The sequence below is a fragment of the Trachemys scripta genome, chromosome 6 (assembly GCF_013100865.1).
Source record: "Trachemys scripta elegans isolate TJP31775 chromosome 6, CAS_Tse_1.0, whole genome shotgun sequence".
In the NCBI taxonomy this organism is placed as follows: Eukaryota; Metazoa; Chordata; order Testudines; family Emydidae; genus Trachemys; species Trachemys scripta.
Window position 1 is genome coordinate 106,129,011 of NC_048303.1, and position 15,072 is coordinate 106,144,082.

Below are 15,072 nucleotides of genomic sequence, written 5' to 3' on the forward strand. Positions count from 1 at the left end.
TCTATGTTCTGTTATATAGACATTACTTTGCAATTTGCAGCATAATTGCATATAATGCTACTAAACAAATTTGTTTTATTTTGCATTGAAAGTACTTCACCCACCTCCTCAATGTGCTAAGAATATTTTAAAAGTGTATATTTCACATTGGGCAGCTGTTAGTGTGCTTAATATTTAGCAGTTGTTAATGAGTCTCCTGTCTTATCAATGTCCAGTTTTTGTACTCATGCCAGGAATAATTGGCTGAAATCTAAGTCTTGAGGGACTCTTGTAGCCTGTAACTATTCACAACAGATACTTATATCCCTTTTGCAACAAAACTTTTATCCTCTCTGACTGATTTACAACATTACTAAGTACAAATATCCATCTGTACATAATAGCTTTGAACACAGGACCCCAGGATAAAAATTCATTGTATGTTCATAATTACTTTTTGGCAAAATCTTACTTTGTAAAATATTCCAATAGGAATAATGTTTATTAAATGGCAATTTTCTGATGCTTTATATCCTTTCTATCTAACTTAGAATAGGTTTTTATTTATAATTAAAACTACTTTGTATTTTTTTTAATGTATTCATATGCATAGTTTTTCACTAACAGCCCAGAATCCCAATTTTGCTGCAAAATGTTGATTTGGCTTTATTTTTTTTCTCTTGTATTTACTGTTTTCAATCCTATATTCAGTTCAATTGCGGGAAGACTGATTTTGCATAATATGGTCATGATGTCAAAACAGGGCAAATTATATGCTGCTGCCATCTGGAATAGTGAAAATAAAAGCTTTATTTACACTCTTCTTTGAAATAATAAACTTTATTGCAGCAGTTTATCGTCAGTATCTTTAGTGTATAAAGGGAATAATCCACGTGTGGACTGTGAATGAGCCTTTTTTATTCCATGGTGTAGGGAACATCTCTAAAATCTGCCAATGGCAAAGCCAAGAGTGGATCTTGAAATAGATTCTTCTCAGTTGGGGGAATGGAAAAACACCCTCACTTTTCACATGGAGAATAGTCTGTTTACATCAAGTGGTATTTTTTAAAAAAGTAATTCAGTAGTTTAAATGTTTGTCTTGTCATTTGATATCAGGTTATGTAGCTTTAGCATGCAGATGAATATAGACACCGCCACACAGAGGTGCCGACTTTCTAAGTTCCCGGGGGGGGGGGAGTGCTCAGCCTCCACTCTGCTCTTGGCCCAGCCCCCACTCCACCTCTTCCCGCCTCTGCTCCACCCCTCCCTTGCCTTTTCCTGCCCCGGCTTCTCACCCCTCAGCGCCTCCTGCGTGCTGCTGAGCAGCTGATTGCGGGCGGGCTGGAGGTGCTGGGGGGGAAGGGGACAAGCTGATCGGCAGGGCTGCCAGTGGGTGCTGAGCACCCACTATGTTTTTTCCATGGGTGCTCCAGCCCTGGAGAATCCACAGAATCAGCAACTATGCCACCACCAATGCAAGTTTTGGATACTTTCATTTGCATTATGTCTCTATAGCATGCCAATTAGGCTGCTGTAGGTGTGAAAATTATTCAGTTGCATTCTTACTTCTCAGTTACATCTGTGAAACCTATTGAAGTGAAAAGGTCTCCATCGGTGTAAAATAAAGGAAAAATTAGCCCAATGACTTGAAAGATTGATCTGTTTTTAAAGGCTGTTACTGCTGCTGTTTTCCAGTAGGGCAAATCAGCCATTGATTTGAAATTAGCCTCACTTAAGAAAATTGCTCAGAATACTGGTCACAGGGTTTGCACTCCTACTCCTCCTGATTGGATACACAGGTAGACCAATCACAAAGAAGAACCTCCCTTGGACATGTCTTTCTGCTCTATTTTCCCCTAAATGAGACGTTCCAGAGCTTTTTTTTTTTTAAATACCCGTAGTGTGTCTACGCCAGAGCCTTCTCTTGGGAAGTATAAGTACTGTTGCTATAAGGCCAGAGAAATCAAATTGATGGGGAAGGGCAGAAAACTTGGTTTGGGGGTCAAATTTTCAAAGGAATTTAGGCACCCAAAGATGCAGGTTGGTGACTAGTAGGATTTTCAGAAACACCTAAGCACCTAACTCCCAGTGTGGGAGTTAGACATGTAGTTCCTTTTGAAGATCCTACTAAAATGCCTATCTGCAGCTTTTGGTGCCTAAATTCCCACATACACACACAACCCTTGTCTGAAAGAGAACTTCTCATCACACCACATGCAAATAGTTGATTTTGATTGGGGTTGAGACACCTCCACACAATAACACATGTATTTATTAATCCTTAAATGTAGTGGTAATAATAAACATAATTTTATTTATAAAGAACCTTTCAACCCCCTTATTGGAGTTGTACATTAAGTACAATCAAAATATTACTAATATTGTAATAAAACACACCTTTATAACAATTTCAGATGAGAAGAAGAAATAGATGAGGTCTGACACAGGAAAGATAGGAATAGAAAGACTATAAATACCGGGTCAGCAACAGCAATTGTAATAAAACAAACAAACAAAAAGGAAAAAGCTCTCGTGAAAGACATTTAGTTGTTCTCTGAAAGTGGGTAAGAATGAACCTGGAAGAATGTCAAGGGGAAGCAATTTCCAAACTCTGTAGCCCACTGTTCAGTAAATTATTGTTGAATTCCTGCTTTTCTGATTTGCAGAATATGGGCCTATCTTTTTTTCTCTTATGGATCTTCTCTGCTGTGTGTCAGATGCAATCCCTGACTCACTGCACAATATTCTGCCCAAAAAGCATCCTTAATACATGAATATGCACTTGACTTGGGTGGTGGATTGCAGATGATGTATTGCATTTGAATGCGGACGGCATGTATATCCCAGCTTTTGACTACGTCTTACTGCACAATGTACATTTTACAGAGAAGTCTGTCACAAAAGACTTGCTCCTCCAGACCGTAGTGGGATATGACTGCCAGGATCACCTCAGTTGTCTTTTCATAATTCATGTTGATACTCCTGATGCTACCACTGCTGTTCACTGTAAAGTATCTGCCTCTTCTGAAAAGATGAGATAATGGAACAATTTGGATCATTATGTGCCAAGATGATGAGAATCATTTTCCAACCTGCTGAAAGACGCAATTGCTGCTGGAAAAGACCAATAAACTTTACCTGTTGCTCTGAGATTCTAGATTCTTGGAGGGGACTTCTACAGAAAAGTCATACAAGAGCCATTACTATATCATCTCTACTCTAAGATAACGCAGGGGGAACATCAGAGTTCAGATATTAGAAGAGAATGGAATTATTGTTGCATTAGAATGAATAAGAAAGGAATGAGAAAGGAATAAACTTTAATAAAACAACCTGGAGAGCTGCTGCACACAGCCATGCGGTGTTGCCAGCCCCCACCTCCAGAGCACATCTTCAGATTCCCATGCCCCTAATACTCTCTCTTATGAGGGAGTGTCTTTAAATTACAATCTTCTACAAACTTATCTCTACATCTTCCCTATTAGTACTGTGCAGTGTGCGAATTTCTGGATACAGAGAATCATAATCTGTAACTGTTAAATAATCCTTTGATTGCAAGGTAAATAAATCAGTGCCTACCTTCTCATACGGCCTTTGTAGAAATGAATTCACTTGATGCTTCTGCATTTGGGATCTGCAACATTTTGTAAAATGAGTATTTTTCTCACATTTATGATAGAGTTTCCCAAAGGTAACACACTGTTTGGGGCCATGCTGTGATCCACACCATTCACATCACCATCTGTACCCAATTTTCCCCCAGAAATGGTTTTCATAGTGCATTGTTCCACTCTTTGATTTGACCTATTCTGGTTATATTATTTTGTGCTTAGTAAATAGATAACCCCTTCTGGTGAATTCAGCCCTTTGGCTTGTGCTTTCCATTTCTGCTGCCCTGCATATTTGGAGAGCTTATTCTAAAGGTAAGCCTCCTTCATGGAGGAGTCTCTCTCTCTCTTAACACATTGTCTCTAATGCCACAAATTATTCTATCTCTGACCACATTTTACTGAGTTTCCTTAATTCTGTGACACATTGCTCTATGGTATCATCCATTTTTGCATGCATGTAAAAAAAATTCTGTGTCAAAGAATAGCATTCCTTTGTGGCATGCAATGTTCTTCAAATTTAGTCAGTATTTTACTTATCTTTAAGTTTGAAGAAGATGAAAGCATGAAGTTGTTAAGTTGCTTCCTTCCCAACAATATCCAAAAGGATTGATGATTTCACTTCATCATTTTTTTCCTCTGCCCCTATTGCTGCTAAATACAATTCAAATCTCTGATTTTTTTTCCAGTTCTCTGCAACATTGTCTGACAATTGCAGACTGGATGGAAGTTGCAACACATCAATTTTTGGCTGATTCCCCTCCCCCCCCCCTTAAGCTAGTCAAGATACAACTGTGCTCACCAAATACATGCAAAAGCCTCTGTGCCTGGTGCTCCACATTCTTCTCTGGTGCCTCCCTTTGTCTCTGCTTTCACTTGCAAACACAAGAGTTAACTTCAAGATTACTGCAGTTTCCATCTCATTCAGCACTTCTGTCACCATGTAACAATCTTGGGATTCATTAAATAACAACGAATGAGAAAGGAATAAAACATCTCTCGTGAACTGCTGTACACAGCTATGTGGTGTTCCCAATCCCCACCTACAGGGCGCATCTCCAAATTTCTATGTTATAATACTGTCCCTTATGAGGGAACGTCTTTAAATTACAAACTTGTACAAACATATCTCTACACCTAACACACTAAAAAAAAGTTCAAGAAAGGTTCATCACTATGTAAATACGAACTTTCATATTTCCAGTGTAGTGAAAACTATGATTCATCTAATGAGTAAGTGCTGCTTGAGCAAGTCAATACTGCCTTGATCTTTATACACAACTTCTCTATGAATTTTAATTTTCTCTTCTTAATTGCACATGCTCATTTGGGATATGTGAAATAGACAAACTGAGTATGTCCAGAAAAGTTATCAAAATACTTTTGATATTTTGTAGGCAAGGAGAACAACTGCAGTGTGAAACAATGCAAGAGAGTTTCACATCTCTCTCCCATAAGGGTTCATATTGTGAATCATAGAATCATGGAAGATTAGAATTGGAAGAAACCTCAGGAGGTCACCTAGTCCAACCCCCTGCTCAAAGCAGGACCAACATCAACTAAATCATCCCAGCCAGGGCTTTGTCAAGCCAGGCCTTAAAAACCTCTAAGGATGGAGATTCCACCACCTCCCTAGGTAACCTATTCCAGTGCTTCACCACCCTCCTAGTGAAATAGTGTTTCCTAATATCCAACCTAGACCTCTCCCACTGCAACTTGAGACCATTGCTTCTTGTTCTGTCATCTGCCACCACTGAGAACAGCCGAGCTCCAACCTTTTTGGAACCCCCTTCAGGTAGTTGAAGGCTGCTATCAAATCCCCCCTCACTCTTCTCTTCTGCAGACTAAACAAGCCCAGTTCCCTCAGCCTCTCCTCGTAAATCATGTGCCCTAGCCCCTTGATCATTTTCGTTCCCCTCCACTAGACTCTCTCCAATTTGTCCACATCCTTTCTGTAGTGGGGGGCACAAAACTAGACACAATACTCCAGATTTGGCCTCACCAGTGCCGAATAGAGGAGAATAATCACTTCCCGTGATCTGCTGGCGATGCTCCTACTAATGAAACCCAATATGCCGTTAGCCTTCTTGACAACAAGGGCACACTGCTGGCTCATATCCAGCTTCTCATCCACTGTAATACCCAGGTCCTTTTCTGCAGAACTGCTGCTTAGCCAGTCAGTCCCCAGCCTGTAGTAGTGCATGGAATTCTTCCATCCTAAGTATAGGCCCAATCCTCCAAATTGTCTAGACCCTATCCCTACCCTCCAGTGTCTCTACCTCTTCCCCCAACTTAGTGTCATCTGCGAACTTGCTTAGGGTGCAATCCATCCCATCATCCAGATTGTTAATAAAGATGTTGAACAAAACCGGCCCCAGGACCGACCACTGGGGCACTCCACTTGATACCAGCTGCCAACTAGACATCAAACCGTTGACCACTACCCATTGAGCCCGACAATCTAGACATCTTTCTATCAATCTTATAGTCCATTCATCCAATCCATACTTTTTTAACTTGCTGTCAAGAATACTGTGGGAGACCATATCAAAAGCTTTGCTAAAGTCCAGATATATCACATCCACTGCTTCCCCCATATCCACAGAGCCAGTTATCTCATCATAGAAGGCAATCAGGTTGGTCAGGCATGACTTGCCCTTGGTGAATCCATATTCACTGTTCCTAATCACCTTCCTCACCTCCAAGTGCTTCAAAATGGCTTCCTTGAGGACCTGCTCCATGATTTTTCCAGGGATTGAGGTGAGACTGACTGGTCGGTAGTTCCCCAGGTTCCCCTTCTTCCCCTTTTTAAAGATGGGCACTATATATATGAACAACCTTTGTAAATGCTTTTTATGTTGTTCATGTCCTATATTCAGTGAACAGTTCATGTATAGAACTCTTTCAGCAATTAGAAGATATAATGGCACAATTTTCTGAACTATAATGGAATGTGCAGTCTAAAATCAGCTCAAACTTTTAAGATACCTAAGAAATTACGGGGTAAAAAGGGGTAATTTTAAATTGGGCACAAAGTAATTATATTTTTAAAATTACTGAAAATATTTAGTTCAGAGAAACAAGAAATGGTAGGCCAGTTCTTACTAACAGTTTCTCTTACTGACAGCTCAGAGGTATGCCTTTCACAATTTTAGTCACAGGGATTCTTTTGCATACGTTAGGAAACACCATGATTGAGACTAAGCAAAATAATGACAATTATTAACAATGGCTCTTTTATTGCTGAAGGAAAAGAAAACATTAAACAAAACAATACAGATGACAGAATACATTCTTTTTTGTATGCTTTTTTTTTTCTTTTTTTTTTTTCTTTTTTTCCTGTAGAGAGCTTTTAGTAGAGATTACTCTTCTATAAGTGGACTCACCGTTGGTTTGGCATTTTTCTCATGGTAAATGGAAACCAAGGTCTTTTTTTCCAAAATTATCACCAGTAACTAAGAAATTTTGCAAATGGACAAAATAATTTTGTTTAAGGAAAAATGTCCTGTTGGTTACAAGTAATAACAAAACAGTTTATACTTAAGCAAAGTAAGCAATCTTAATGAAATCCTCTGAAATTGAAGAAAATATGTGTCAGTTACTTAGAAGAAGCCATTTAAGCATTGGCCTTAAAACAGGACAATTACAGATATTAACAATCTTAAATCCAATTAAATCCCACTATTCCTTTGTTTATCAAAATTTAGCCACTGTATCCTCTCCAGGAGCACATGGTCTAACCATGTGGTCATTCACAGGAAAACAGTAAATATTGTAAGTTTCAACAGCATTTCCATGTCCCAACAAAATTATTACAAGACTTTTTAAATGTAATTGGCAGTCTCTTAGTTAACTTTCTCTTGCAAATCCATGTTAAAGTTTTGGGGCAGTTTTCCTTGGGTTGCTTTCTTCTTGTCATCTCAGCTTAGCTGTTTGCGGTAGCCTGCTTCTAAAGATGGACAGGATGAGTTGTGAAATGCTTGCTGTTTATGCTGTGTAGCAAAGTTGTGTATGTGAGGAGTGTTCACTTCAGAGGGTTTTTTTAATACTCTTTTCCTTCCTATTTCCATGAAATTATAAAAACACCTCTTTTAGACTTGTTTAGATTGGAGCTGGTTGATGTCACTTTTCATTGGCTCAAAGTCTATAGGGTTGGCTTAGGTGACACCTTCAGCTTCTGAATATGCAGTCTGTTTAATGAAAATGCACCTTTTCTAATTGCCTTTGTTCTTCTAGCGAGACAACTCAGGTAACCTTTTAAAGTTAGAGTTTAACATTTATTTTCTGAGATATTCCTTTAATTTTATTAAAGTCCCATGGGAAATGAAATTCTGTTTTCAAAAAGTCTGAACATTCCTAATTTTTAACTAAAATATTTTAGTCTCAGAACAATATTTTTAAATTAAAGTACGCTTAGTTTAAATAGTTGTTAACAACATTGTTGATTCTTTATAAACAATTTTAGAAGGATGATTCTATTTGTCTTCCTTAGTTGGGTGAGGAGTTCCGTGAGCATCCTCATTAATATAAATATTCTGTACTTAAATAGCTTCTTACATTCGTAATTAGATCATTAGATTCCATGTTGGTATATAAAGAATTTTACCATTTACATAGTATCATTTACACGGCAGTTATATTAGGAGCTGTGCATTTAGCTAACGTATTTGCAAGTACGCGTTTCACAAAGGTGTTTGCCATCTCAATATTTAAGAAATAAAGAAAAAAGTTTAAAACATTTCCAACAACACATGTTTTTGTAGAGGCTTTTCTGAATGACGTTTTTAGAGGAATTATAAAATGTATTTCAACAAAGATATTTCTAGAATTCTTTGTGTAGGTTTATTTGGAAGTTTTTCTGGGTAGGTGAAAAAGCCCACTTTACACCTAGATTTATTGCTCTGCTAGCACAATCCTGCATCCCTTTTCAAAAGCAGGTCTTTTCCTAAAACATGAATGTTTTACATGGTTTGTTTCCGTGAGATAAGGATTACATTTGTACCAGACTGGTATCTTATACAGAGGGAGATGTTCTGGTCTAGATAAGATACTCTTAGGGGTAATAAATGTGGCTTTATGGCTACGGTGGGGTTATTTTCTTGACATTTACTCGTCCTCGGGCACAGAAAGCAGAAACCTCCTGCAATTTCTTCAATCAACCTGAATATTTTATAACATAACTAACTAAATCATACACAGATATTGTAATATTTTCAAGCATCCTGACTGTGACATACTTGTTGTCATACCTTAGTGTTCAGTAAAGATGCTAACAAATTTGTAATGATGTAATAATAATAATACATTTTAATAATGTTACTAATATTTTGCATCAATATTGAGGTCTGTCCTCCACAAAATTCAAAGAATGAGCTGCATTTCCAGATCTATTGCACCTGCCATCCTAAACAAAACCTGTATTACTTATGTGACTTGCTAAGCACAAGGATATAGTAATCTGCCCTATAATGGCCTCTCAAAATGACAGTGCCAAATGGCTTTGTGAAGGTCAAATCTGATTTAAATTGTTGATGAATTAGGAGCTAATTCAGCATGATTGAATATTAATATGAAACAGTGTTATGTACTGCAGTTTAAAGCTTAATGAGCTTTAGTAATGAACTGGATAAAATACTTTTTCTTTGCACCTCATGTTGATGTTTAAAACTACTAATATATTGATCATTTGAAACGGCTACTTTTTACATAAAAGTTTATGTTGGCTAACAGTCTTTCGTTGATTTGATTCTCAGTTCTACAACATAACACAATGGATGATCTATCAAACTTAGTGTCATCAAACTGGAAAGACAGTTTTATACAAATCAATAATAAATTTAGAGGAGAAAAAGCAATTAACATCTTATGAACTACACCCACTGAGATAAGCATTCCAATTAGAAATTTCATTATTTCCCCAGTCCATTTTATGTTGAATACTGGATTTTATTGCCAAATACCTCACAGCCAGATTGGAAACAAGCCACAACTGTCAAAGTATAACAGCTCTGGCTATTTGAATCTGTTACATTGTGATGTTTCTCATGAAAATTTAATGAAGACCGTGCATTCAGAGAGGTTCTGTGCATAAGAGGGACGGATGGAATTTAATTACCCTTATTAAAAATAAGAAAGGAAAGCTCTTTACATACTCCATCCTATTAGTATGCAAGATAGATTATCTTTGTTGTGCACTTGTGTATATGAAAAAGCTGCTCTGGAGTGTTCTTTATGAGCCAAGAAGGAAAGGAAAGGTCATGCAAATGCATTAGAGTGCTTTCTGCATGGCACAAGTCAAACCTTGTCAGTTATTCCCAAGGTAAAGGCTTCACATCTGATAAATTATTATTAAATTTAGATTTCTTTGGTAAGAGCCTATAGCAAGTGCCTTAGCACTGTAAGCCTTTGACACTCACTGCTGATTGGTGGAGATATTGGCTCTGAAAAGAGATGGAAATTTGCAGGAGAATAGTGACTACTGTACCAGAGCAATATTTATATGTATTCGTGTTTCCAGTGATTAAGTAGCCCTAGGGAAATAACTGTCACTGCAGAATGCGAAGATTTGTCAGGTATTCAAGGATAGCCAGATGTAAGTTTTTCAAAAGGCTCTGAAAGCTTTACTGAAACTACTTAAAAGATCAGACAATTTTTGTACAAAGAAAGTAATGTAGTTGACATTGGACAATTCCTAATAAATTATTTTTGTCTCATAAGAAATTACATGTCAATAGCTGCCAAGCAAGGCATTTGATAATAAAGCATGTATTATACAGTAGCTATTGATTTTTTTTTCACTTTTCTTTTTGAGACAAAGAGCAGCTCTATAATTGTAAAAACATCTGTTAAACCTTTACCACAGTAAAGAACAAGCTGATGTAATTCCAAAAGATTATTATAATTAACATAGCCTGATTTGTCAGGTATTTTCTGTCCCTGCTATGTTTCCAGTGTTACCTCCTAGATTATCAGGCACCTACAAACCTGTGTGTTTGATTGCTGTTTATAGAATACATTCCAGCTGGGGTGTTAAGGAACCCAAGGGATTTGGCATCCAACTCCCATGTAATTTCAAGGTGTGACTAACTCAAATAGCTTCCTTTGAAATCCCCACCTTCTCTCTCCTAACACCCCACAAAACGTTCAGATGAAAACCCCATTTCTACACACTGATGATATCACAGATACACTCTTCAACTGAAATTCACTGCTGCGCAGAGACACAAGACAACATATGTGTATCACTTAAGTCCCTCTTAAGACCTATAGTGATGCCTGAAGTGGAACTTAAGTGGTACATAAGCCTCTACACAGGATTGAATTTCACCCACAGTTGGAGAGAATAAGTCAATAGAACTTGCCAAAAAAAAAAAAAAAAAAAAGGCTATATGAAGCTCAAAATCTGGCTCAAACTCTGAACCTTATTTATTATTATTTAGGGCTGTCAAGCAATTTAAAAAAAAATTATCACGATTAATCGTGCTGTTAAACAATAATAGAATACCATTTATTTAAATATTTTTGGATGTTTTCTTCATTTTCAAATTATTGATTTCAATTACAACACAGAATACAAAGTATACAGTGCTCACTTTATATTTATTTTTTATTACAAATATTTTGCACTGTAAAAACAAAAGAAATAGTATTTTCAGTTCACTTAATGCAAATACTGTAGTGCAATCTTTTTATCATGAAAGTTGCACTTACAAATGTAGAATTATGAAAAAAAACCTGCATTCAAAAATAAAACAATGTAAAACTTTAGAGCCTACAAGTCCACTCAGTCCTACTTCTTGTTCAGCCAATCTCAAAGAGAATCAAGTTTGTTTACATTTGCAGGAGATAATGCTGCCCGCTTCTTGTTTACAATGTCACCTGAAAGTGAGAGCAGATGTTTTCATGGCATTGTTGTAGCCAGCGTCGCAAGATATTTACATGCCAGATGTGCTAAATATTCATATGTCCCTTCATGCTTCAGCCAGCATTCCAGAGGACATGCATCCATGAAGATGACTGGTTTTGCTCGATAACAATCCAAACCAGTGTGGACCGACACATGTTCATTTTCATCATCTGAGCCAGATGCCACCAATAGAAGGTTGATTTTCTTTTCTGGTGTTTCTGGTTCTGTAGTTTCTGCATCAGAGTGTTGCTCTTTTAAGACTTCAGAAAGCATGCGCCACACCTCATCCCTCTCAGATTTTGGAAGGCACTTCAGATTCTTAAACCTTGGGTCTAGTGCTGTAGCTATCCTTGTGTTTTGTCAAATCTGCAGTGAAAGTATTCTTAAATCAAACAACATATGCTGGGTCATCATCCGAGACTACCATAACACAAAATCTATGGCAGAATGCAGGTAAAACCATGGAGCAGGAGACATAGAATTCTCCACCAAGGAGTTCAGTCACAAATTTAATTAAAGCATTTTTTCTTTTAACAAGCATCATCAGCATGGAAGCATGTCCTCTGGAATGGTGGTCAAAGCATGAAGAGGCATATGAATGTTTAGCATATCTGGCACGTAAATACCTTGTAATGACGGCTACAAAAGTGCCATGTGAACGCCTGTTTTCACTTACTGGTGACATTGTAAATAAGAAGCGGGCAGCATTATCTCCTGTAAATGTAAACAAGCTTGTTTCTCTTAGTGATTGGCTGAACAAGAAATAGGACTGAGTGGACTTGTAGGCTCTAAAGTTTTACATTGTTTTGTTATGGGTGTAGTTATGTAACAAAAAAAATTCTACATTTATAAGTTGCACTTTCACAATAAAGAGATTGCACTACAGTATTTGTATGAGGTGAACTGAAAAATATTATTTCTTTTGTTTGTCATTTTTACAGTGTAAATATCTGTAATCAAAAATAATATAAAGTGAGCACTGTACATTTTGTATTCTGAGTTGTAATTAAAATCAATATAATTGAAAATGTAGAAAAACATGCAAAAATATGTAACAAATTTCAATTGGTATTCTATCGTTTAACAGAGCGATTAAAACTGCGACTAATCACTATTAATTTTTTTATCACAATTTTTTTTAATTTAATCATGTGAGTTAACTGTGATTAATCGACAGCCCTATTATTATTATTATATTTGTTTGTGTTTCAGTAGTGCATAAGGGGCCCCAATCAGGGAGCAGTGCCTCATTGTGGTAGGCATAATAGCTGCATAATAAAAGGTAGTCCCTGCCCCAGAGAATTCAGAGTTTAGGCACAGGATGAGAGACCACAGACAAGAAGAGCATCTTGCAGCATGTGTCCTTTTAAACAGTGGGAGACGTACTAATTTAAGGAAACAGTGGCAGACTTACTAATTTAAGGTATGATTTCATCAGTTTTGATTACTCCAGGTCACTTCTTGGATTGGAAATCTATAGGGAAAGGCCAAGTGCTACAGAAAGTAGTGTTAATGATTCAGTAGGTGGTATTCTACTTTCTTAGTGCCTGATCCTGAGATGTGCTGAGCAACTACAACTCCAGACTTCACTGGAAATTGAAGATGTTCAGTACTTCTTAGGATGAGGCCCTGAGTAGAGAGGCAATGTTGTGATTTGATTGATATGTAAAACTGCAATCCTGATCCCACAGTACTTTTTGTAAGAGAAGTAAATTCCTGTTTAGATTATGACGTATTGTCTATTTAACTTCTCCAAGAACGTTAAATTAGTTATGCTCAACTACTGTTATACAGTTTAGCTGTATAGTGTTAAATAGTTGTTGTGTTCCACCGCAGAAGTGGGAAAAGCAATTAATATATATTACAGATGAACTGGAGCCAAAACGCCAACATGGAATATGAACTTTCTCAGATTTCAGAGGGCTCAGGGTCTAGAATAAAATCCCTGCTAGTTAATCTCTCCTCACACATTTGGTCCTTTCTCATTTAGATTTGGGTATAGCTGCAATCTTATGATTGGTCTCATGATATTTCCTCTATTTTAGACAGAAATATAGACAGATTCCTTCAAGAATACTCATGATAGTTCAGCACCATTGAATCCAAATCTTACTCTAGTTCTGATTTAGCTTTGAACTTGAACCTCAAACCCTCGCCTTAACCTAATACAAACTCAAGCTCCACCATCTTAGGCAATCTTTAAGGTGTAATAAACTTAATAAAATTCCTCTAGGATCTGTGTATGGAGAGTGGAATCCTGGCCCCATTGAAGTCAGCCAGAGTTTTGTCATTGACTTCAGTAGGACCAGGGTTTCAACCCTAAGTTTTTATACACCAGGCCCATTACCATAATATCTGAGTTCTTTGTATGGAAGATACTATGTATATACTTTCAAAATCATTATGATTATTCTATGTATCTATCCTAGCTGTAGTACATGAGCTCCTGATAAATATTTTAATGTATTCAACCCCAAACTACCCCTCTGAGGTAGTGAAGTGCTATTATCGCCATTTTACATAAGAAGAATTGAGACAGGGTCTAAATTATTTGCCCAAACTCACAGGCAAAGGAGGAAATTGAACGTGGGTCTTCCTGGTCCCAGGCTAATGCCCTAACCACTAGTCAACATTCTCCATACATTAAAGAGGACACATTCAAGAGGAACAGTGTTGGTATGATAATGCCTGACCATGCACAGATGATTGGGTGTTTAAAGAATGTGCATAATACACAGTCAGCCAGATCCTCAGCTATGCCAAGTTGAGACACAGTATATCTGATGGAAAGCTCTCTCTGAGCCACCTTTTATGCTCCCCTGATTCTAGGCTGACAACCTCTGGCATAACTTAGAACCAGGGGCGGCTCCAGGCACCAGCGCACCAAGCATGTGCCTGGGGTGGCAAGCTGTGGGGGGGGGGGCGGGGGGGGAGGACTGCCGGTTGCTGTGAGGGCGGCAGTCAGGGAGCCTTCGGCGGCATGCAGGAGGTCCATCGGTCCCACGGCTTCGGGAGCAATTCGGCCGCGGGTACGCCGAAGCCGCGGGACCGGCGAATATCCCGCAGGCACGCCACCAAAAGCCGCCTGATTGCCATGGTTGGGGCGGCAAAATACATAGAGCCGCCCCTGCTTAGAACAGCTCAAGTGGGAGCTGCTCTTAGTTACGCTGGCTGCTGTGGTCCCATAGGAGCCACTACAGCATCTGAGGATCAGGTGGAGTGTATGGCTCTCTGCTCCACCCCCTTTTACTCTGGAAGACCTTAGCTGCCACTTCAATGCAAAGGAGCTGGAGCTGAGGCTATGAATCTTGGTCTGTATGTTGTACACACATGAGTTTTTATATAACAAATGTGAAAGATTGTTATAAAACCAAACTGTGTGTTTCCTTTTCAGAGGATCAAATTCCTCGTGGTTTTCCCACCATTGATATGGGTCCCCAGTTGAAGGTGGTCGAACGCACTCGCACAGCCACTATGTTATGCGCAGCCAGCGGCAATCCTGATCCTGAAATAACTTGGTTCAAAGATTTCTTACCTGTTGACACAAGCAACAACAATGGACGTATTAAACAATTACGA

General features: G+C 38.1%; 1 protein-coding gene across 50 annotated transcripts in view; it reads left to right on the top strand.

Moving 5' to 3' along the window:
* PTPRD (protein tyrosine phosphatase receptor type D) overlaps positions 1 to 15,072 on the top strand; it is a 601,896-nt gene that overhangs the window by 399,663 nt on the left and 187,161 nt on the right. For all 50 annotated transcript variants that reach the window (XM_034773574.1, XM_034773573.1, XM_034773577.1 and 47 more), the window contains exon 5: positions 14,888 to 15,072. This exon is cut by the window's right edge and continues 4 nt beyond it. In XM_034773574.1, the coding sequence (XP_034629465.1) occupies positions 14,888 to 15,072 (185 nt within the window). The remainder of the gene's footprint in view (positions 1 to 14,887) is intronic.